Here is a 25930-nt window from a genome sequence, read left to right as displayed (position 1 = left end):
ATTCTGACCAACTTATCCCTCTTTCCGTGGAGTATCATTCAGAATAAACTGATTTTCAGGATGGAACTCCATGACTTCCATTCATATGCACGCATTTAATAAATCCTTTCTTGCCATAATAGAACAAAAATGCAGATCCCTGAGAAAGCATTCAGGCGTATCACTCAGGGTCAAAATCAGTACCAAAGTGTATTTGCTTGTTAACTCAAAAATTTTTATTTTGCTTTGAAGATAATGTTATCAAAAAGAAAACTTATATCTACACCATTTTCATTTTTAAAAAACGACACAAAGGATTCTTCTGCCAAAATTATATTGCATATTAGCATGCAGATAGCCAGCCATACATTTTTGTTACATCATGTGGACTTAGTGGCTCAAAATGGTTGAACAATTTCTTCTCAAACCAACAGAGAACATGAGTAGGTTTGTCTGACTTTACAATAAGTAGTATTATTCTTCCAGTTGCCTTGGTAACCAAATGAAACTCAATTACCTTGGTTGCAGATTTCAAAACCGAATCCGAGCGAGAAGAGTAGCTGTGATGGTCTGGTGCAGCAAAAAGAACAAAAGATTTACCTCGTGGTACCTTGAGGGCTAACAAAAGGTTTATTATGCTACAGGCTTTGGTAGATGTAAGCCCATAACAGGACTTTCATTTGATAAAATCAGCTTCTACTCTCAAAATGCTTATGCCATAATAAATCTGTTACTCTATATGGAGCCTCAGACCAATAAATAAATAAGTAAATAAAATCACATCCTTCTTATCTGTAGATGTATAATTTTAACAACTAAACCCCATGCAATAGTATATACAGTGCTACCTAATGAGTACTGTGAAATGCAGGCTTGTGGGACAAATCCAGATCGCTTTGATGGGAATTTAGTTTTGTTACTGCAATATTACAACTCATGAGAACTTTCTCCAGAAGTTAAAGAATAGGAAATGTAGATTTCTGATTGAGTGGATGCTTCAAAAACTATTTTTAAGTTTCAATTCCCACTTTCTTTGCTTTGATGTGCTTTCATATTTCAGTCAACCATTCTAATTTTTCACCCTTGCTAAAAGGCATTGTCTAGGGCTCCATGAATAATTACCTTTTTTTGCCAGACAGTACAAACAGTTTCTGACATTTTCTTCCCTAAGCAAAAGCCGGGGTATTGTTGAGTCTGTGCCTATTCTTGGAAGTCTCCTCTCGGCAGTTTGGCAATGAGACTCTCTGGGTAATACACCTTTCACTGATTTGAGTGTTGTTTCCAACCTGTTACCAAGGCTGAGCAGCATCAGCAGATTGAAGAGAACCTTTGAAAAGAAATGCTATCATCAGAACCTGCAATAGCTTACTATTGTTATTTCCAAATCAAAACAGTCTTTTGTTTCCCATCTTATCTGAGAAACACCTTAGGATTTATTTCACATTTCTCTGAGTGGTCCTTTGGAGTTGATTTGATTGGGGTGATGGCAGAGTTTAGAACTGGTGTGGCTTTCTCACTGACTGCCATCCTGACTGCCAATACCCAGTTGGACAAGTTCCCTTAAGACACCTCTTTCTTTGCAATGCATTTGAAGCATACAATGCCAGAGACTAATAGTAATTCATAAATGGAACTACACCAACTTAAAATTGCATTCTATTCATCACAGCCTTTTCTAGATTGTATTCGAGGGATTATAATCAAATCAGTGCAAACTGCTGTCTCTGAAGTCAGGGCCCGTGTAGTTATTTCTTTTAGCAGAATGTTTTCAAGGAAATTGTTGACTTTATGGCTATCACCTGATATAAAAGAAAGCTTTCACAAATTGGATGATCCACCAGGACAGATTCTGTCATAGTTCTCAATTCTGAAGTTTAGAGCAATATGACGTACCAGTTTATTTATTTTATTTCTTTATTTATTTTCTAGCAGCCAAAGCTTCTTAGATATCAATGGCCTAATCCCAGAAAAATATTTAAGGCATAGGTAAGTCCTATGAGATAGCTACATAGAATAGGAAACAACATCATGCAATCTATGGAAGTCTAGAACGTGGGGTGTAATAGCAAAAGTTAGAAAGCCTGAAAGAGTTTAAATGAATCAGGTCCCAACAATATATGAATACGTGTAATTCTGGTCTGTAAAAAAACTAAAGGTTAAAAAAAATCTGTTTGCCTAGCCAAAAAGTTTTTTTTTTAAAGGGGGTGGGAGGCAGACAAGACATGGAATTCTCAAGTGGCTGGCTACTATCTGCATCATAATTTTATCAACAGTCTGATGCCTTTGATAAGATAAAACATTTGGTTTCCTTTTTAAAAATGCCCCTTCTTTTCATGCCAGGTGCCAAAGTTTATAAAAGAAAGGTGACATTTGTTGAATTGTACAATGCACATAATTGAAAGGTTTTAGACAAATGAATTAATGTTTTCTACAACTAAATATGGTTGATGAATATTCTGGGGAAAAATTTTTTATGACAGTGCTATAGGACATGGGCTTCAGTGAAATCCTTTGCTACGGCAATGGGAAAACTGCAAAGAGGAAGCAGTGATGGCTACTTATCATGCCAGCCTGTTGTGGCCCGGCAGGAGCCGTTGGAGCTGCCACCAGACTCCAACAGCGAGGGGCCCTATGAGTCGGCCCTGGAGGATGTGGAGGACCCTGGACAGGGTTCCGACTCCCGAGCAGGGTGCAGAGAAACTGGATGGCCACCAGGTGGCGCCTGAGCATTGGATCAGTGGGGAGGAGACAAGAGAGAGTGATCCAGAAACCAACAGTGAGTTGTTCCGGGATGCACACCATCAAAGGGCTACTTGGCGTCAAGAACAACTACGTAATGGTATCCTTCTGCGACGACTGCGGGAGGTGGGAGTGGGAGGCACTGTTTTGCAGTGGTTCTCCTCCTACCTCTCGGACAGGTCGCAGTCGGTGTTGGTCGGGGGGCAGAGATCGTCCCTGAGGCCCCTAACGTGTGGGGTGCCACAGGGTTCGGTCTTATCCCCCCTACTATTTAACATATACATGAAACCGCTGGGCAAGATCATTCGGAGGCACGGGATAAAATACCACCAATATGCGGACGATACGCAATTGTATCTGTCCGCCCCGTGCCAACTCAATGAAGCGGTGGACGTGATGAACCGGGGTCTGGAGGCCGTTAAGAACTGGATGAGTGCTAACAAACTGGTACTCAACCCGGACAAGACCGAGTGGCTGTTGTGCTTCCCCCCCAATAATTTGGCTAATATACCAACGCTTAGGCTGGGGGGTCAAATTTTATACCCCTCAGATAGGGTCCGCAACTTAGGAGTCCTCCTGGACCCACAGCTGACTTTTGATCACCAGCTGTCAGCTGTGACCAGGGGGGCATTTGCCCAGGTTCGCCTGGTCCGCCAGTTGCGGCCCTACCTAGACCGGGGGGCTCTCACAACAGTCACTCGAGCCCTTGTGATCTCTAGACTGGAATACTGCAATGGGCTCTACATGGGGTTGCCCTTGAAGTGCATCCGGCGACTGCAGCTAGTCCAGAATGCAGCCGCGCGAGTGATAGTGGGCGCACCGCGGTTCGCCCACGTTACACCTGTCCTCCGCGAGCTGCACTGGCTACCTGTTGGTCTCCGGGTGCGCTTCAGGGTACTGATGACCACCTTTAAAGCACTCCATGGTAGTGGATCTGAGTACTTGAGAGACCGCCTTCTGCCGATTACTTCCCTAAATCGACCAATTAGATCGCACAGACTGGGCCTCCTCCGAATCCCATCTGCCAGTCAATGCCGACTGGCGACCACACGGAGGAGAGCCTTTTCTGTTGCTGCTCCGACCCTGTGGAACGAGCTCCCCATGGAGATCCGTACCCTCACCACTATCCAGACCTTCCGCGCAGCCCTCAAGATCTGGCTCTCCCAGCAGGCCTGGGGATAGGCTTCCAATTCACCCGCCCGAGTGTTTGATTGTTGAATGAAAGTTGTGTTTTACTATCTTTTCTTTGTTCACATATTGTTTTGTTTTGACCTTGCACCCCCCCCCCTGTGGTTGTAAGCCGCCCTGAGTCCCCTCAGGGAAAAGGGCGGCATATAAATCCCAATAAACCTATAAACCTATAAACCTATAATTACAAGAGGTAATTACACTCAGCTGATGGTCATTAAGCTCCTCTCCAGACTATAAAAGAGACTGCTTGTGCCACGCCCTTCTTGCAGAAGTCAACCCTTGGACTAAAGAGAAATGAACTTGGCAGGCTGTATTGCTGCCAGAGTTAGTCTGAATTGCTGCCAAGCTTTGTCGGACCTGCTGCCAAGGTCCTTATCTGTTTGTTTATTTGGCTTTCAGCCACCGAGAGTCTGGTCTTGTTATTAAAGGACATTCCATTTTACACTTGTCTTGGCTTTCGTTACTGGACGGAGGAGGGGATCAGAACACTAGCCTATATTCAGTGTTCATCCATGAAGATGTGAGCTTAAGAATGCAAAGGCTAGAAACATTGCGCTTCAAGGTATGTTACACTCTCGCTCTCTCCTCCCCCACCTATCCAGACCTACATTCAGGTGTTATTAAAACCAGAAAAGCCCCCTTCCTATAATCAGTCAGTGGGCATACAAGCACAACTGTCTGCCCTATGAAGCCTTCATCTTAAATTACTCTACAGTTGGGCAAACTATTCTGAAGGCTGTGCAACCTGCTAGGAAAAAAAACACACCTAGCCACACAACATACCACAATTATGTTCTTTGATGAGACAGTATCAGGCAAGAGTTGCTCCTCAGTGATTTTGTTTATTTGTTGGAGGGGAGATCATTCTTAAGTGGGATTATCCAACTTAAATATTCCCCTTACTAGGAATATATAAGTAAACTGGATATGGTAGGATTGTTTTTCTATATATGTAATACACTTCACAGTATTAATGAAAGACCAAATATATTAGAGGGACAATAGACTTTGGGGAGGGCGGGTGTCTTAATTTCTTAACTTTGGCTATAAGCCTAAAAACAATGCCAATGTTTGTGTCAGAATATACCTCAATGAACATGATATAGTTGTTTGCAGTAGCCTCTTTAACACCTAAGTAATACAACCTGTTCCATAGGAAAAAATAAACCATATTACGTCTTAATCATGAAATGGGATTGTCCAATACTGAGGGAAGGGAAAAGATGCCTTTAAAAAGAATTCCCTGGAATGGCAACATGTCCATTAGGAAAAGCTCTGAAACTGCAGCAGAAATACACTCAAGAAATTAAAATTGCAAGCAAAGCAGACATGCATCCCCATGACAACAAAATGAGAACAAACACCCTCTTGAAAGCAAAGAAGAATAGATGCTTAAAATGAATAGAAGAGAATTAAAAGCAGAAAGAATTTCCTGAAGGAGAGTCAGAAGCAAGACAAAATAAATTTCCTTGTCTGTACAAACTGCAATATTTGTTCATTTTTGTTCATTTTTCATGTTTTTGCTGACACAGAAAACTAGAGATCTGAACTGGACATAAAATAGAGTTAATTCAGTACTTCCCTGATCTTTGCCATGATTTCATGGAGATCAGTGGTGGGTTCCTACCCGTTCAGACCAGTTCGGATGAACCGGTAGTGGTTTGTGGCCTGAGTCGCTGGAACCACTAATGACCCAGGCCTGCCACACCCTGAACTGGTTCTCTGGGTGGCACCATCTTGTTTTTTGCTTTTGCGCATGCACAGAGCAATTTTTAGTGTACTGTGCATGTGCGCACAGCGCATATCAAGCATGACCACAAACAAACCGGCAGTAATGACTGCTAGAACCTGCCCTTGATGGAGATGTATGTTTGTATGTACAGGATGGGTGGGGAGGGAGGAAGGGAAGGAGGGAGGGAGGGAGGGGAAGAGAGAGAGAGAGAAAGAGAGAGAGGGGGGAGAATGGTTTAAATAATTTTCAATTATTAGAAAGTCGGGGGGGGTTTTCTTTTGTGACATACTCAAATTCACGAATGGGATTAATTATTCAATAAATACCTGAAGGACATTTACTTTAATTCTTCTTATTATAAATCTATGAAACCAAAATCATCAGTCATTTTGTAAACGTCACCAAACATATTTCTGGAGCAGGGCAAGCATTTGAGATAGAAGATAGATAGTTAGATAGTTAGATAGTTAGATAGTTAGATAGTTAGATAGTTAGATAGTTAGATAGTTAGATAGTTAGATAGTTAGATAGTTAGATAGTTAGATAGTTAGATAGTTAGATAGTTAGATAGTTAGATAGTTAGATAGTTAGATAGTTAGATAGTTAGATAGTTAGATGGATGGATGGATGGATGGATGGATGGATGGATGGATGGATGGATGGACGGACGGATAGATGATATAGGTAAATAGACACACACACAAACACACACACACACACCTCTAACATGCTTAATCCCTGAATGACCTGGGATTTTTCTTGCTTTTAAATGCAACTGTTTATAAACTTTCAAATAATGGTACAGTAAACACTATGTCTACTTACAAAAGTATTTTATTTTTACTTGGTTTACAGTTTGATGCTATAAACTGTCTTTTAGAAATAAGATTTGTTAATCAGTTAATCAGTTAACAACTGTAAAGCATTACAGGAAGTCTTAAAGGAATTATTATTTTAGTTGGAAGTGTTTAATGAAAACAGCTTCACCCATGATGGTGGGAGTTGTTTAAATAAATCTGAAGGTGATGATTACAAATAGGAGCCCTGAGTAGTCCTGAAGAAGTTGCATTTTGTTTTGGTGCTTTATGTCAGGTTTTTTTTTTTTTTTTTTTTTACTTCTGGGGACTGCCTGGACAAATCCCTGCAATTTTCTTGGCAAGACTTTAGAAGTGGTTTGCCCTTTCCTACTTCCTAGGGCTGAGAGAGAGAATGACTGGTCCAAGGTCACCCAGCTGGCTTTGTGACTAAGGTGGGACTAGTATTCATGGTCTCTGGGTTTCTAGCCAGGTACCTTAACCACTACACCAAACTGGCTCTCAGTAGAAGGACTAGGGGAGACATGATAGCAGTGTTCCAATATCTCAGAGGCTGCCACAAAGAAGAGGGAGTCAAGCTATTCTCCAAAGCACCTGAGGGTAGAACAAGAAGCAATGGGTGGAAACTAATCAAGGAGAGAAGCAACCTAGAATTTAGGAAGAAATTTCCTGACAGTTAGAACAATTAATCAATGAAACAACTTGCCTCCAGAAGTTGTGAATGTTTCAACACTTGACATTTTAAAGAAGATATTAGATAGATAACCACTTGTCTGAAGTGGTGTAGGGTTTTCTGCCTATGCAGGACTAGAAGACCTCCAAGGTCCCTTCCAACTCTGTTATTCTATTCTGCTCTGCTCTGTTCTAATCTAATCTAGAAAGAACTCTAGATAGACTGTTAAGTGCTCCTTGTGACCAACATAGCATTTAAAAGTTGTGCATTCAAAAGCCCCTTCCTCTGCTATAGCATCAGATCAAGATTATAGCCTTGTGAGATTATTTTATGAACAAAAAATCAGAAAGATTTGCCAATATCTGTGCAGATGAAAGATAGATGCCATAACTTGCTAAAGCAGCCAAACTGATTTGTTGGATTAGAAAAAAGACAATATTGATGTTTATTGGTGACTTGAAACTCGGTAGGTAGGTAGGTAGGTAGGTAGAAAGATAGAAAGATAGAAAGATAGAAAGATAGAAAGATAGAAAGATAGAAAGATAGAAAGATAGAAAGATAGAAAGATAGAAAGATGATAGAAAGATAGAAAGATAGAAAGATAGAAAGATAGAAAGATAGAAAGATAGAAAGATAGAAAGATAGAAAGATAGAAAGATAGAAAGATAGAAAGATAGAAAGATAGAAAGATAGAAAGATAGAAAGATAGAAAGATAGAAAGATAGGATAGATATTCTGGATTATAGTCTCGTCCACAGAATTAGTGATATTTGATAGGTGAATACCTATCAGTATTTGGATTGCATAAGTAAGTCCAGGATGTTTGGCCTCAATAAAGACTTTTGGCATTGCTGCCTGCAGGCAGCTCAACATTATGTTTTCGCTAGCCTGTCATTTACATTGCTCTTTGCAATAAGAAATTTATGCGTACAGCCAGCAGACTACACCATATATATTTAGGAACAGCTGACACATAAAAACATTAAAATAATTTCTCACACTTCGTGAGCACTGGCAAATCTCCCATATCTACATATTTATATCACTATCTACTGTTGTGGATGTGACAAGCTGTACCTTTTAATTTATTGCAGAGTCTCACCTGAATAGCACCAAGGACTCAGTGAGCAAACTAAACATCATGACTCACACACTAAATCAAAAATGTCAGCCCTGCTTATTATCTTTTTAGATGTTTCTAATTTTAGGAGCAAACACACCCTATCTAAAGTATCCTTCAATTCAGAGTTATCTGTAAATGTCTCACCTGCTTGCACTTGTAAGAAAGGAACATTGTTTTGCTGCTTTGATTATCCCCTGCCTGGTTTTGGCCTCGAATGTCTTTTGGAAAGCTAAGCAGAAGCAAAAAGTGCATCAAGCTTTCTTTCCTTGATTCTAGAGCTTGCCAGTGTTTATCACACTGCCTTATCTCCCAATTCCTCACTCCAATATAATTGCTTACCTGTCTTCTTTATTCAGACATCTATTCTGACCCTAACTTGGATTTACCTCCCTTGGAAATTTCCAGGCTTTAGTTACCCAAACTTCTGCCCATACAGTTTCTTTCATTCCTAGTACTATATGAGGCTTCCCCCCTCTCCCCCAATATCTTATTTTTATTCTCTACATGTTGTATACTGGGTTAGCATTTAGAATATTCAGAAACACTGATGGTAGAAGCAGTTTATAGAGTCAAGGTGGCACAGTGATTAGAGTGCAGTACTGCAGGCTACTTCAGCTGACATCTAGCTGCAGTTCGACAGTTCAAATCTCACCAGGCTCAAGGTTGACTCAGCCTTCCATACTTCCAAGGTGAGTAAAATGAGGACTCAGATTGTTGGGGGAAATATTAAAACCACTTATAGAGGTATGTAAATATAAGTCTCTAAATATAAGTCTAAGTGCTAAGTTTATGATATTTGTATAGCAATGGACACAAACTTCATATAGTAACTATGGCTGTGTGCAATGGAATATAAACATAAAGGTTCTGTTCCCACAGCACAAATGATTAAGTCATCCCTTCTGCCATTTGGTTGACTTGCTTTTGTGGAGAAGCAGCACACATGACTTGGTCGGAACTTTTTTGGTCCTTTCATCCACCCCAAAAGGAACTAATGCCGCTTTCCCTGGTATTTTTTTCCATCCTTTGGAGGAAAAATATCAAAATCCACTGTGTTGTGATTGCAGTTGGCATCACAGTGGAAGCTTGGATGGGGCTGGGTAACCTATATCCAATTCTACCTCTTTTTCACCCCGCATGGCCACAGGGGTACCTGTAACCTGAAATGATCATCAGGATTAAGTGGGTAGAAAGATTGTTTTTGTGGGTGTAGAATACTCTAAAACATTCTAAAGGGCCTCAATATACAAAAGTGGGGCTTCTCTAGGGTTTATCTCTACCGTAGATATCAGAAAGGACAGTTAACATTCCTCTCTTGACAGCGTGATCATTGAGGTCCACTGTATTTCCACATCAGATACGTTGCAGATGAATCTGTCAAGATTCAAGAGAGAGTTTGCTAACTTGGTGAAGAATAATTTTTATTCTAAACCTGCAGTCGGATTTACAATTACTAAAATGTCAATCCATCTTTAATTGAGGTGTTGTTAATGAAGTTGTAATCCCGCTTCACAGATTTCCTGGTGGAAGGATCAGATAGTGATTCTATGCTAACTTATCTGGGAACACCAAACCCAACTGAATTTGATGGAGCTTACTTTCAAATAAAAATCTGTAGGATTGCATAGTCACTGGGGTTGTTTGAAATACTGGCAGTGTTTGAACTCTAAATCAAATTATTTCATTCCTGAATGCTTATTCATTTTAACTCCTCAACTTGATTTTAGATGCTTAAATTAGGGCGCTGTCGTTCAGTATTGCTTTATTTACATTTTTTTAAAAAACCAATATAGACTGAGTACCATTTGCAAGCCACATATACTATGCTTTTCAAAAGACAATAATTAATGAAAGGTGTGTCTCCTATCAGGGGTGTCTGCAGGAAAATTGATCCCACAGGGCTTCAATCCTATGGCCATGATCACCATTCATGTTATTTTTTTTACCCCAGCTCTGCCGATAGCCTAACTTCCACTGAGTGCATCTCAAAGTTTACCCATCAAATATTGGGCTTTCTTGGTGCTATCCCAAGAACTCGGGGACATTTTTTTTTTACTTTCCATATGGCAGCACATTGATTCTTTCACAGTATACTCATCTGAGTGTTCTTCCCCAAGACAAAGCCAGACACCTTATAGAGCACAATGCATTCTGTTTTCAGGATTGCATAATTGTGTCTTTTAGCTTCTCTGAAAGCGAATGGACAATCTTTATCCTCCAGAGCTAGCTTAGCCTGTCTGCAAGCTTGCGACTTCATTATATCTCACAGCTGGATAACATGGATACAAAAGGTTCTGTGCCGGAGTGAATGGTGTTCATTGAAGTGAATTGTTATATTGATTACCTTAATATTGGTTCACGGCACTAACTGCAAGGAGAGAGAACTAGAAGGCAGATTATTATTTGCATAGAAACCTTCTGTTGAAGAAATGACTCAACCAAGCCAAGTATCAGCCTCCATAAAATTCACATTCGGGGGGTTGGGGGAGAATCCCTCTTGCTTATTAGATATCATTTACTGTATATTCTTGTTGCTTAATTTTGAATGGGAAATAGAGGAGTAGTAACCATTTTTCCTCTCTTTCTGGACACTCCAGAGCACTGAACTCTAAAGACTTACACACTATTTGTTCTAACGCTGGAAAAGACCTTCAGGAATTGAGTCAACTCTTGAGAGTCAAAAAGCTCTCAACCTGGTACACTTTTATAATTCCAGCCCACATATGAAACTATGATCTAGGAACTGCATTGTGTACTTAATCTCCTGACTTCTCCTGAGCCACAGCAGAGAAGAGATAGCATCATTCTATGAAGCATGTTACTAAGAACATCTCTGTTCGTCTCTGCACCATTGTAGACCCGATTCGGTTCAGCACCTAGAAATGTTTCTTCCTCTCATGAACACAATGTCTCCTTTCACTGACAGACTAGATTCCATTGTTTGCTTGTCTGGGTCTGGAAAAGCAGCAAATTCAGCAAAGGCTGGAGGACCACATATGGAGATCTAATGCTCTTGGATCTAAAGAGGTTCCTAGGTGGCCACATGACAACAATGGCAAGGAATCCCTTTGCAGATTCTTGGATAATGCATTAGTTGCATTCCCCACTGCTATAGGTAGATTGGGCCTAAGTGACCCATATTTTAATAGCTTCTTATTTAGATTACTGTAACATGCTTAACTATTGCAAGTAAATTATAGCCAGCATAATATATTATGCATTATGCATTCTACAGATCAGAAAGTAGCATACAGTACTTCATTTGTTACTTTGTTCTTCTCTTTATTGGCAGATCTTAGGCTTGTCAGACTTCATTGTTATTGTTTGTTTGTTTGTTTTAATAGAATAAGATTTCTATTAGATTTGTGTTCAATTTCACTGCAGAATTTCCAAATGTCCATGTAGTAAAATGACATCTCCTTTCGGTCAAAGCTTAACTAATGATGACTTCATACATAAATCCATGTATTTTTCTTGGCAATACAATGCAATTGATTTTATGCTATTTTCTTTAGAATAGCTTTTTGCTTCCCAATCTAGTCCACAACCCAGGCATTTCCTTAAAGCATTCCATCCAACAACTAACAAAATGTAATCCTGCTTAGCCATGAAGCCCAAACAAGGTCAGCCAGTTATATTTCCTTGCTGAGCTTCTAGGTAGGGTTAAGGTTGGAGACTGGTTATATATAGTATCTAGTTATTTACCTGCATGTAAGGTGAACCTATACAGCAATGCTTTTATGGCTGCCAGCAATGACATTAATTTCAGCAGTTTCTTTTAGTAGTATTGTGTTGTGGTTTTTTTGCTATTATTAAATATTCTCCTAATCTAAATGTTAGTGAAAGTATATTTGGGGTTTGTGCATGAAATAGGGAAGAAGCAATATTCTGCAAGTTAGTCAGAAGCATTGATTGTTTGACTGATGGATTAAATGGATTGTGTGCCATCAAGTCATGTTCAACTCCTAGAGATTGCATAGATAATATTTTTCCATGACAATCTATCCCTCACCTGTTCTTTCAAGATTCCCAATGGTGCACACATCATCACTAAGACCTGCAGTGGCACAGCAATTACAGTGCAGTACTGCGGGCTAATTCTGCTGACTGCCGGTTGCCTGCAATTTGGCAGATCGAATCTCACCAGGCTCAAAGTTGACTCAGCCTTCCATCCCTCTGAGTTGGGTAAAATAAGGACCCAAATTGTTGGGGGAAATAGGCTGACTCTGTAAACCACTTAGAAAGGGCTGTAAAGCACTATAAAGTGGTATAGAAGCTTAAGTATTATTGCTATAGTTATCACTGTAATGGAGTCCATCAATTTCTTGTCTCTTGTCTATTTCTATCACTTTGTTCTCTATCATGGTAAAGCCTAACCATTAATAAGCCAGCATTTGTCTATGAAGTTCCCATTGCCTGCTATCTATATATGTGCTTAATGTTTGAAATCACTGAGTCAAAGAAATGCATTAAAGAGACTAGGCATGAACACATTCTGTTATGTATGACACCAATACAGATATGACATAAAAACTAGTGCCAATCATTTGCTATTCACGGCAAATAGATGCCAGTTCTTGTACAAAGAAAGCAGCTGCCCATTGTAAGCAAGTATTGCCATACAATTATGTTCTGTATTATAAAAGCCTCCAATGAAATCCTGAGTGATGATAACACTCATCATGCTATTTCTTAATAAAGGTCACTTAGCTGTAGAGACTGAATAAACAAGGACCATCTGGAAAAATAATTACCCAAACAGCATCTTGATTAAAATCAAGAAGATATTTAGGGACAGAATAAAGCAAGCCATGAGCAATTCAATGGAAAAGTCATGCTTGGCATGCATAAAGTTCCAACTTTAGGTCCTGTGTGTCATTTTGTGTTGTTTGTCCATCACCATCATCATTGAAGACCTCAGCACCATTTTTAAAATCATATTGAGATTTAGTTGTGGTGTGTCCAAAGATGACTGAAGAGATCAATTGTGGCACACTATGTTCTCACACATGTTGGATAGATATGTTGTTGCACTAAGCTCTGGTCTTATGTAGTTTGTGCTTCATAAGCTTCAAAAGTTCAGCCATAACTTTGTGGATGAGGTCATTCGAGGTAGGACATCTTTGTGCCAGAATTTTCCAGGTGCTTATGCAACCTCAGGGAGTGAGGTTTAGTGTAACCTTTAGTGTGTCTTTGAAATATGTTTTCTGCCCTCTAAACAAGCATCTTCCAGCAGAGTGGTCTGTAAAAAGCAGCTGCTTGTATACGTGCTCATCCAGCATACAAATGACATGACCTGCCCATTGGGTCTGTGCTCTCATCATCAGTAGTATGGACTGAGGGTAGACATGTTCTAGATAAAATGTCAATGTCTGACCCTTTATCTTGCCATCTGATGCCTAATTTCCTGCAAAGACAAATCATATGGAAATGGTTGAGCTGTCTTTCATGCCTTTGATGCATGGTCCATTTTAGGAGACTCTGGAGAGCAGATTCCCCTCAGTATAGATAAGATTCATCTATAGTCTAATTTAATACAGTGAAGTTTTTATACCCAATATTGCTAAGGCATAATAAAGTGTTTTAATGTAATCAAATGTTTTAATTTAGTAGACCACTGTAGTGCTCTGGATATGATTCATTTCCCCCAAAAATAGTAGAAATAGAAAAATGCTTATCCATTAATAAGTAACTGTTCATTAGCCACAGGGCCACCAAAAATACTGAAGGGTTCTTAGAATTTAATTTGGAAATGGATTCAACGCTCACATTTCGCAAGCAGTGGAGAGGGGGATGTCAACAAAATAACAACTGTTAGTTGTAAAAATCATTTACACTGTTTCAGAGCTACTAACCTTCTAATACGGATTAGTAACTGATAATGAAATGAGATTGAAATTAATCCCAGTTTTCACTAAAGTCTTCCATGTGTCATGAAATGCCTTCCACTTTCAGTTTTCCTAATTCCTGCAATTTTTTTCTAACTCAGTTTCAATGAGAGAGTACATGTTTTGCAACTAGAAGACAAGAATTTGGAAAAACATGCGAAAGAATAGAAAATTCTGTTCAAGCAATTCTGTGTTCGCATTAATTTGAAATAGGGAGTAGTTTTGAAAGATGACTAAATGAACATGGCAGCATATCTAACAAAGAAAAGGGAGGGGGAGGAAAATAATGTAAATAAGAAAAATGGGAAGGGAGTAATCTCAATAGATCTTTCTTTGACAATCTGAACAAAACTTGACTGAACTTAAACAATTCTAGAGCATTATTTCTAGAGGTCTTTCCACTTCCTTTAACAGAAGTGACCATAATAGATTTTTCCCGGTAGTGGTAAAGGACCATCCCATTGACAGGAAGAGCTATACTATTAGTATATATTCCCAGAAGTGTCACCTGTGATGGTCAAGTCAGAGATGAGAGATTAAACTAAATATGATCCACTGGAAAACCCATTTTAGTATTCTGCCAAAGAAAACCAAATAGATGTTCACAACCAAAACAATGTGGACATGACACTGGAAAATAAGTCAGCCAGGTTGAAAGATATGAGCTACTGAGGGAAAATAATAGAAGACAAATATCAACAAACACTGGTACCTATGGCATGGCTGAATTAAAGCTGAAAGGGTGTCCAGCTGCTAAAGTAGCCAGAGTTAAAAGAAAACTTCAGTGTTGCAAAGAGATTCTTAACATTGGAACCATGAATCAAGGATATGTCAAATTTGAATATTAACATTCTGGGTATGAGCAAACTGGAATGAATTGGAATGAGTCACTTCATATCAGAGGAGCATCAGATCTCCTTCTGTGGACAAAAATAAAAAAATAAAAGAAATGGAGCCACCATCTTTATTATTAATGAAAAAATGGGCTCAGTGTATAAAAGAAAGCTGGAGATAGATTAATAATATTCTGCAATTCTGATGCTGTGACAAATGCCTCCTTCCAACCATTTAACAATGATTCTTTATATGGACATCACTGGATAAACAATGTCAAAATCAAAATCATAGTTGGAAAAATTCTATTTGGTCACCAAAAACAGTGCTTCTCATGATTGAGGCTGAACCCATGAACTGTATCTTGCAAAATTGCAACTTAAAACAGATAAAATATTCAGATCCAAATATCACTTCAGTAACATGAAGACAAAGAGTAATTTACAGGATTCCATCTGATTAAGAGAGCTCCTCAAAAAGTCTAAAATTTCTGACATCATTATACAAAGACCTGCAAATAGAACTTCTCAGGGGGGAAAAAAAGTACCAATAATAATGTAAAAAAATTTAAAATCTGTCCAATTAAATGTCCAGTCCCAGAAAACAGCAAGAAGGGGGAAGGAGATATTTAAAGAAGCCGGGGATGGCAATTGAATGGAAGGGACAAAAGGTTTATTTAAGTGAATTACAGAAACAAAGGAAACTTTGTTCATTCAAAGAGGGGTATAATAAAATCTACTGGAGAAAGAAGGTATAAAGAAAAGATAATGTGAATATAGAGACAAATTATACAAAACAACTTCCCTAAATCAATGATACATATCGAGACTTGATAACCGAACAGACATTCTGAAAAGTGAAGTGAAATGAATTCTAGGCAATATTGCTAAATGAAATTGTAGGAATTAATGTAATATTAGCAAATCTCCAAAATCTTAAAAGATAATGTGGTTTGTCAGCAAGTTTAGAAAAACAAATCCTCCATTCAATTGTATTTAAATCTGGGAAACCGTTGAGCAAGTTCCTGCAGTTTTCTTGGCAAGATTTTTCAGAAATGTTTTGTTATTGGGTCCTTTCTAAGGCTAAGAGAGAGTGACCAGCAATGATCACCCACCTGGCATCATGCCTAAGGTGGAAATGGAACTCATGGTCTCCCGTTCCTTACTTGAGGCCTTAATCAAACTGGTTCTGAGCAGAATGAAGAAGTCTCCACCATTCTGAGCCTCTGCACAAATGCTTCTCCCATAAGGAATACAGTAGGGACTTTTTTCCTCCTCTGTCTACAGTGCCTAGTTTGAAATCATTTTTTTTTTCTTTTCCTGACTGCTTTTTTCAATCTCCAATTTGGTCCTGCTCTGTCGTTTTTGGGCAGTTTGTCTGCTGTTGGTAGGTAGACGGGCAGAGTCCCAATCTCTTTATCAAAAAATGCTAACCCTCACCCCCAAAACTACCCTCTTTAAGGACATCACATCCAATCAACAGTGAGTTTCACTTATTTTTACCACTGGTTCACCCCGTGCACGCACCTTCTGTGAATGCGCCTGGTCTTCCATACATGCACCTTCCATGTATGCCTTCCTGGCCTCAAAAACATGGCTAAATAGGACGGTTGAGCGCCAGGGTGGGTGGGTGAGCATCCTGTGATCTCTGCTACCAGTTCACCAGAACCGGTATGAACCGGCTGAATACCACCTCTGCATCCAATATATTTATGCTTATATCCGAACATTCCTGCTGATCCAAATAAACAAGGCAAAACGAAATGACAGCATTTGCTGCCCTTCCTCTCTGCATGTTTTGCCCTCAGCTCCTGATCTGGGAAAATCATCGGAGAGCAGCAAGCATTTGGTTCCCTCAGAGGTCACCAGCTGCTCAGCAGTCATCCCCATCTCTGGGTCTTTGGGATGCATCTTTTAAAAACATAACGCGGGGTGCTACAACTCGTGAATTGCCAAATCTTCCTTAATGAGGACCATTGTGAAAATCCCAAAGAAAGGTCAGCAGAAGATGAGGCACTGTCATTACTTGCTCTTTCAATCAGAAGGTGATAGGAGAGAGACAGTGAGATGCTTCCTTAACAAGGGAAGTGAGAGCCTCGCTTTTCACTTCTCTTAAAATAGCCCAATTGAACTATCTGCATTACAATTTGCTGCCAGCTGTAATTGGAGATTATGCATGCATATCAACTCTCCTTTCAAAACATTACATTTTGCATTATTTATCCAGGGAAGCAAAATCTTCCCTGCTTGCCTATGGTTGGTTTTGAAAATCTGATACTAAAATCCGTGTTAGAGCTTGATTTTTAAAAGAAGTGACAGCAAGTGGCCCTACTGGTATCAGAGCCTTTTGGCAAATGTGCCCAGCACCTCACTTAGTAGAAAAAGACATTCATTGCTTTGGGATATTTGAATGACAATGATAGTTTAAATGTAGACAGAGTCATATCTGTTATATAATCTGTCACCGGTTAATCGTGTTTGGCTATAAAGATCAAAGAAGGTGACCCTGAATGAGACATTGTGGAGAGAATCCACCGTGAGGTTAAGCAATAAAGGGTTGAAATCATTTTGAAAAATCTATTTGTAACCCAAGGACATAGGTGAGCACAAGAAGTTTTGACTAAAGGTTGGTTTTAAATATGTGGCACCTGAGCTCACATTTATTCTTTACATTTCCAACAACACCACGCAATCACATTTTCTCAGACCTGTTCATTTTTCAATAGTTGTCTATGCACAAAATATCAACTCTTGCAAAATCAAGCACCAACTGACTTCAGACACAACCAATACAGTCTTTAAATTAAGTGCTATGCATCTATGGAACTGGAAGTCAGCAGAAAATTTTCTTAGGTTCCTAAGGTTTATCACCATGATAGGTTTATCGCCATATACAAGACTTCTGTTTCTTGGTGAACAAAAAGCTTGATCGGTAGCTACTGTTTGTTTTTACTTATATTAATGCCAGGCCTTAACTCTCATGAGAGCAGCTGAATAGAAAGAAGGTAAGGCAATGCATTTGAACAGAAATAGTATAAGTAGTAAAGATGGCTCAATGGCTAAGACGCTGAGCTTGTCGATCAGAAGGTTGGCAATTCAGCGGTTCAAATCCTTAGCACTGTAACAGAGTGAGCTCCCGTTACTTGTCCCAGATTCTGCCAACCTAGCAGTTTGAAAGCAAGTAAAAAATGCAAGTAGAAAAATAGGGACCACCTTTGATGGGAAGGTAACAATGTTCTGTGCGCCTTCAGCATTTAGTCATGCTGGCCACATGACCACAGAGAAGTCTAGAGGAGCCGAGACAGTGCTGGCTCCTCGACTTAGAAACGGAGATGAGCACCACCCCTAGAGCAGGAAACAACTAGCACGCATGTGCGGGAGAACCTTTACCTTTACCTTAGTATAGGTAGTAGTAACTTTGAAGGCCATAATCTGTAATGTTATCATTGATGTTGGCATTACGGTTTTGTGCAGCATAAATTAACATTATTGTAAAGGTTCCCTGGTTCTCTGAATGCCCCAATTTAAAAAGGACCCAATGCGAGGCTTCCCTCATATGATAATCATTTGAGAGTTTATTTACAAAGAAAGACAGGAAATTCACACAGACATTTTAGTCATCTTCTTGTTGTTGTTATTGTTCAGTCTCTAAGTCGTGTCCCACACTTCGTGATCCCATAGACCAATTAGTCATTTTGCTACTAAGTATAGAAACTATATGCTCCACCCAGGAGTATTTCTCAGCAATTCTCTCTTCCTTTGAAATAAATTTCTGAAGCAAATAAATTTTCTGAAGCAAAACAGTTGGAAGAGAACCTGAAAGAAACGAATGGCAAAGAAATGATCTGCTAGCATTCGCAAACATATTTTCACGTTTGTGTAAATCTTGAGTACCTTTCAGTATTTTATACAGAAGTACTGCCAGATAGCACATTGATGGCAGAAAATGGCTTGCTACAGAACTCTAAAATGAAGAGAATGGTGTCAAGGCCTTTTCCTCCACACTTAATTACCCATGGCTGAATAGTTCTTCAAGAATTCACAACTGATAGCTAGAAAAGATGCAAAACATTTGAATATAGTGATGTCCAATACTGATATTTAATCATTGGTGACATTCAGTGAAATTGTCTTGGTGACCATAGCAACTACATGCCAACTAGCTTTCACAATGGGTCAACTTAGGTGGGGGGAGGGAAGCCTTTGTCAGCCACAACATCTTATGACCAGCACACTAGACAAATAATATTCTTTGTAACAACAGAATATCTTGCCATGACAACTCTTCTCTTATTACTGTCTATGCATTATCTGGTCAGGAAGCATCAGAGATATGGAATTTGCATGATTAGTTAAGCCTGAATAATTATTTATCTATTTGGAAAACTTTGGCTCTATGTTGGTTTCTTACCTATGACGTAAACAAGGTCTTTTCTGAAGCAGAAGAATGAAGATGATGATGATATTGTACAACTATGAGAATTTTGAAATGATGATGTTCTGACTCATAAGTATAAAATTAGCATATATCTTTTCTGTGGGAAAATTTACGTACCGGTAGTTGTCTTATATCCCTTTAGTTCCATTCCTCAGAAGTGTCATTGCTATAGGAATTAAACCTATCACACAGCTGTGCTTTTGAATCTTTCCATACATGTGATAGTGGCCTTCTTCTGTTTTATTTCATTGCTTCCTGACTAGCTTTCCAATTAATTGTTACAAGTTTTAGTTGATGCTCATTTCTAAGGCTCTAGGTTTATTCCATATCTGTGTAAAAGAGCAACTCGCTATATAAGATGGAATAGTGATGTATTCCAGTGGTATCTGATAGTGCTGTTAAAATCAGATAAAAAGGTGTTTTGGAGTGCATGGAGATAGCTGCACAAATCTAGGAAGCTGATTTTTAAGGAGTTATAGATAGATGTTTTGAGTGCACTCCTATATGCATCTTCTTACTTTCATAGTTGAAGCTCTGTGCAGCACTACGGTCTAGCAAGAGTCAGTGAGGATAGGAACAAGGACAGCTTTTCAAAATCTTACACTGCTGACAATCAAAGACAAGCTGAATAAAGAAACAGAAAGAGGGCATCAAGATTATATGAGAGATTTTACAAGCAAGGAGTTGCTAAGAGAAGTCCATACAAAGCTGATCAAGAAGATGATTAGAGGATGGCACAAATGGCAGAAGATATGAAATTGTTTTGTTATTGGAAAGATACAGGTTGATAGATGGAAGAATATAATTTAAGCCTAGTGAAATTGATTGATAATAGATATAGCTTAAATAAATAACTGATAATGTTACTAATGTACATAATGTGTAGTGTTATGATAAGTATAATTGGATATGAATATTGAATATTGTATGGTATCCATGTAAGGAAGATTAGCAATCCCTTTGGATTATACATAAAGGTTAATAATAATATTAATGATAATAATTTAAAAAAGAACTAAGTTAGATACAATTAAAGTTTTGGTTATTAGGGAGAAAATGTTATGATACAGGATGTAGTCAAATAAAGGAGGGATAAGAATATCAATGCATATATAGATATGGGTATAACATAAGGAAATTGGATGTAAACTTTAAACAGTGATTTGGAAAGGAGGATTAGAAATTTTTGTTATTAAATATTATGGATGTTTAGCTAATTGGAAGGATACAAAGGTTGATAGATGAAAGTATTTAATCTAAAACTAGTTGGATTTAGTGAAATTTAGTAGCAATAGATATGGTTAAATAAACAATTGAAAATGATAATAATGTATACACATGTATTGGTATAACAAGTAGTAATTGGATATGAATATTGAATGGTACCTATGAAAAGAAGATGAGAAATGGTTTGGTTACATATAAAGATTAATAAAAAAAGAATTAAATTATGATAATGAATATAGTCAAATAAAGGAGAGATAATGATAACAATGTATATATAGGTATGGGTACAACATGGGGAAATTGGATGTAAATTGTAAACAGTGATTTGGAAAAGATTAGAAACCTTTGTTACTAAATGTTATTGATGTTTAGCTAGAATAGGTCATAAGGAATAGGGTTATTGGGATACTGGAAATAACAAATGAGATACCAGTACGTGGTTATGTCTTGATTTTTGGTATGTTTTGTGATGAAGGATATTTAAACAATTATAGTCAAATGAGAATGGGGGTAGGATGATGGCAATATGTACAAATATATTTGATTTAAAATACTAGAATTAATATGAATCATGGGTGACTGTGAAAGAAATGCACAAAAAAAATTATAATACACTTTCTACAGTATGTAAAGAAAGAGGATTTTTGGGGTTGTGTCTGTTTTGAAAACTAAAAATATTTTTTAATAAAAAAAAATCTTACAAATTTGGATGTCACAATAAATAAAAATGCCCAGTGTCAACTGCTTGATTGCTCCCTCTTGGCTCCTTCGGCTCATTTCATATTAAATGGGAACCAGACTGGCTCATAGAGTCATAAGCTATATTTCATTTCCTAGGTTGTGGTCCTGCTGTGTTACAAAACAAGCAATCCAAAGTTACTGGTTCACACACTAAACAAATCATAGATAGAAACAGCCTGAGTCTATATTAAGCATACATTAGTTTCATTCATCATAAACCTATGATGTTTTAGTACAATCTCTGACGCTTTTGCGGGGAGAGGCAATTGATATTTAGTTGAACCGACAATTAATCTTTAACTCAGAATATTTGTGTTTCACCTTTTAAGATATCTATCTCCGGATCATTAATTCTCATTTCAGAGACTATAACTTGGTAGGCATGCCTAAGGCATTCTTGTAATGCATACGAACAAACCTATGTTCCCATTTTTACATTAATATGGCATTCTCACACAAGTGGTAGCAGCACTGGAGTGAAATAGAAGCAATGTTCTTCTTATAACTAATGGTTACATTGAAAATGGCAGATGTAAAAAAAAATCAATATTTATTTTAAATTTGGGTGTCCTTGACAGAATGTTATCACCTTCAGGTGCTATAACCTGAACAGACCAAGTGATTTCTGAATGCAGTCATGAAAATGCACTATTTGGGTGACGAACTATCTAAAAGCATGGTGCTTTCATTCCAAAGCACTTAAGTCTTTTCCAACTTCTGAGATCAGACAAATAGGAACAATGAAAACAACAAGTATATAATTAGAGATGTTCTTAATAAATATCTGTTCATGAACTTTGAATAGTTATTTAAATAGTCAACTGACATTAGTAAGTTTCAAGTGTTGTACAGTAATAAATTATGCATTCCCGATTTTCTGTTTATAAAACCCTGTGACTTTGGCTAGGTGTTTTAGCTGAGTTCCCTTGAACAAGGGTTTTGCAGTATCAGGGCTTCATGTCAGCACTAGGTCATGTGCACGAAACAGCATAAATGGGGGAGGGGATAATGGACTGAACAACTGGGGTTTTAAGCATGTGAAGTACTACATTCCTGATGTTACAACGTTAAACAATACAATATTTAATCTAAAGTATACTAGCAGCTTTGTTCAAAAAGAAAAAATGTATGAAAACATCCAATTTGAAATGCCAGGACGTTTTCACTGCTTTCCTACAATATAAAGGCTATTCAGAGAGTGCAAGTGTCTCCCCATTTTCACTGGATGTTTCTTTAGCTATTCTGTAAATTAGGTCATAGATATGGATATGGATATGTGTTCTGACCCCCCTCGTCCCACACCAACACACTCCGAGTCAAAAATACTTTACGGAATTTATTAACAGACAGACAGGTCCTTAGCAGCAAACCGGCACAGATAAGCCTTGGCAGCAATCCAATACAGATAAGCCATGGCAGCAATACAGCCTACCAAGCTCACAATACTGTTCTCCAACATTCGTTAATGCATTGACTTCTGCAAAAGGGGCATGTGCACAAGCAGTCCTTTTATAGTCTGGAGAGGAGCCTAATTACCAGCAGCTAGGTGCAATTACCTCCTGTAACTGCGCAACTGTTCCTTACACCTATTAGCTCTCCGGTGCCGGGCATCCAGGAACAACTCACTGCTGACGTCAGGATCACACTCCCTTGTCTCCTCCCGACTGGTCCAAGGCTCAGGTGCCTCCTGGTGGCCAACCAGCCTCTCTGCGCCCTGCTCGGAGTCGGAATCCTGTCTAGGGTCCTCCAGAGCCGACTCATAGGACCCCTCGCTGTCGGAGTCTGGTGGCAGCTCCAACGGCTTCTTGCTGGGCCACAACAGATATGGATAGAGAGGATAGAGATAGAGACTGAGACAGATATAGAAATAGATACACACGTAAACACATACACATACACACATGCACACATCATAAAGCATTCAGCACTTTGTTCCAAACAAAGTTTGCAAATGTCCAGATCTTCGCCCTATCCTGAAAACTTTGATCATGATATCTGGTATAATTTAATTATCAGACTGTTCTTCTAGTTATACCTATGATTACCATCTCCCCCCTTTTTTAAAAAAAATGCCTATCTTCTTATTCATTGCTGCATTTCTTTTATTTGAATTTATGACCTGTTTTGCTTTTAATGCTGATATTTAAGGAGGCTTGCAACAAATAAAATGTTCTGATCTCCAAGCTAAAACATGACTTAAAATAATGCAACTTTTAATATCTTTTTTTCCCTCAGTGGTAAAGATTACTAACTATGGTAGCATCAGCTGTCATGAGATACAATGATAAACAATGGGAATTTTCCGCTATATTAAAGGAACAATTGGCCTCACTCTTTTCACTGATGTCATCTTGGCCAAACACTTTCCTGCATTTAACGTAATGCCTCTTTTTTATGATTCCAGAATGTTGAGTGGCCGAAACAACACCTGTTTTCCTCTTTGGAGCAAAATGCAAACATGTTTTTTTTTTTAAAAAAAGAGAAAAATCTCAAAACAAATTCTATACAAAAGAATGAGATAAAGATTCCTGAGATGGTTCCTGAATTATATGTGAGCCTTCTCTTTACTCATAAATTAACTAGGCCAGGACCTGGTTACTTTATTGGATGAGTACCAGAAGTGGCATTCAGCAGGTTCTGAGGAGTTCTGGAGAGCCAGTAGCGGAAATTTTGAGTAATTCGGAGAACCGGTAAATACCACCTCTGACTGGCCCTGCCCCCATCTATTCTCTACCTCCCAAGTCCCAGCTGATCGGGAGGGAATGGAGATTTTACAGTATCCTTCCCCTGCCACGCCCACCAAGCCACATCCACCAAGCCACGCCCACAGAACAGATAGTAAAAAAAAAATAATCCCACCACTGATGAGTACCAAGAATCTGTATTTAGGTTTTTGTGCCAGCCTTATTTTCCTTAATGAGTCACAAATGGATCTCTGTATGCTTGGTGATCTTTCTATCCTTCCCAAAGAAACTTAATCCTCTAACTATTTTTTTCTTCTTCTTCTTCTTCTTTCTTTTTACAGTACATCGCATTTGCTTCCCTCTTCTTCATTCTGGTTTCCATCACCACCTTTTGCCTCGAGACCCACGAGAGATTTAACCCTATCGTTAACAAGACAGAGAAGGAAATTGTTGGCAATGACACCCAGGTGCGGGTCTATCAGGAGACTGAGACGGAGGCTTTCCTGACCTACATTGAAGGGGTCTGCGTGATTTGGTTTACTTTTGAGTTTCTGATGAGGGTCATTTTCTGCCCCAACAAGATGGAATTTATCAAAAACACCTTGAATATCATTGACTTTGTGGCCATTCTCCCATTTTACCTGGAGGTTGGACTCAGTGGCCTGTCTTCCAAAGCCGCTAAGGACGTCTTGGGCTTCTTGAGGGTGGTCCGGTTTGTGCGGATTCTGCGAATTTTCAAGCTGACTCGCCATTTCGTAGGACTGCGGGTTTTGGGTCATACTCTCCGTGCCAGCACAAATGAATTCTTGCTGCTCATCATCTTCTTGGCACTGGGCGTCTTAATCTTTGCCACAATGATCTACTACGCTGAGAGAATAGGTGCTAAACCCAATGACCCTAGTGCCAGCGAACACACACATTTTAAAAATATCCCCATTGGCTTCTGGTGGGCTGTTGTCACCATGACTACCCTGGGCTACGGAGACATGTATCCTCAGACTTGGTCAGGCATGCTGGTGGGGGCCCTCTGTGCTCTCGCAGGCGTGCTGACCATTGCCATGCCTGTACCCGTCATTGTGAACAATTTTGGAATGTATTACTCCTTAGCTATGGCTAAGCAGAAGCTACCAAAGAAAAAAAAGAAGCATATCCCGCGGCCGCCCCAGCTGGGATCCCCCAATTATTGTAAATCTGTCATAAACTCTCCACACCACAGTACTCAGAGCGACACATGCCCACTCGCCCAAGAAGAAATGTTAGAAATTAACAGAGCAGGTAGGAAACCTCTTAGAGGAATGTCCATCTGACTTTTAATCTCCATCCTTTCTAGAGCTTGAAAGATTCAGTCAGACTGCATTCTTAGCCCAATGGATAGCACGTTATCCCATTATTGTCCCACTACCACAAATGGAATCATGTGTGGGACGTACAGGTTGCAGGGACAGGTGACAAACAGGAGAAGCTGATGAACAAAATTTAGCACTTGCACAGGTTTGCTAGGAGCCCTCCGATCAGTCCTGTTTAACGGGATACTTAAAGGCTCTGAAGGAATAACTAGATTGAGGAATATTTTCAGGGTTCTATAATTTTTACTGACAGACTACATTTTTTTTATTTCAAGATGGTTCACAAAGATTGTCTGCTGCCTAGTATATTAGCAGTCACGGGCACAGCTTTTGGCCCAGAAAGAAAAAACAAATATAACACTACATTCCCCCCCCCCCAGCTAGCTACTTTCCTTTTATACTTAGCTACTTCTAAAGTTGCAGAAAACCATGGATTTGGGGGTTTAGAAGAACAAAGCAAACAGTACCGGTAACTTACATCTACATGCAAATCCATAAGAAAAACACTTCCCCCCCCCAAG

The 25930-nt window shown here is 39.0% G+C and overlaps 1 protein-coding gene across 1 annotated transcript in view; it reads left to right on the top strand.

The window, feature by feature from the left end:
• Positions 1 to 25930, top strand: part of KCNC1 (potassium voltage-gated channel subfamily C member 1) — a 142712-nt gene that overhangs the window by 99218 nt on the left and 17564 nt on the right. The window contains exon 3 of the mRNA XM_032229700.1: positions 24405 to 25338. Coding sequence (XP_032085591.1) covers positions 24405 to 25338 — 934 coding nt within the window. The remainder of the gene's footprint in view (positions 1 to 24404; positions 25339 to 25930) is intronic.

Source organism: Thamnophis elegans, chromosome 1, assembly GCF_009769535.1.
Source record: "Thamnophis elegans isolate rThaEle1 chromosome 1, rThaEle1.pri, whole genome shotgun sequence".
NCBI classification, from domain to species: domain Eukaryota; kingdom Metazoa; phylum Chordata; class Lepidosauria; order Squamata; family Colubridae; genus Thamnophis; species Thamnophis elegans.
The sequence above is the reverse complement of the archived record's forward strand: the minus strand, read 5'-3'. Positions and strand labels throughout refer to the sequence as shown.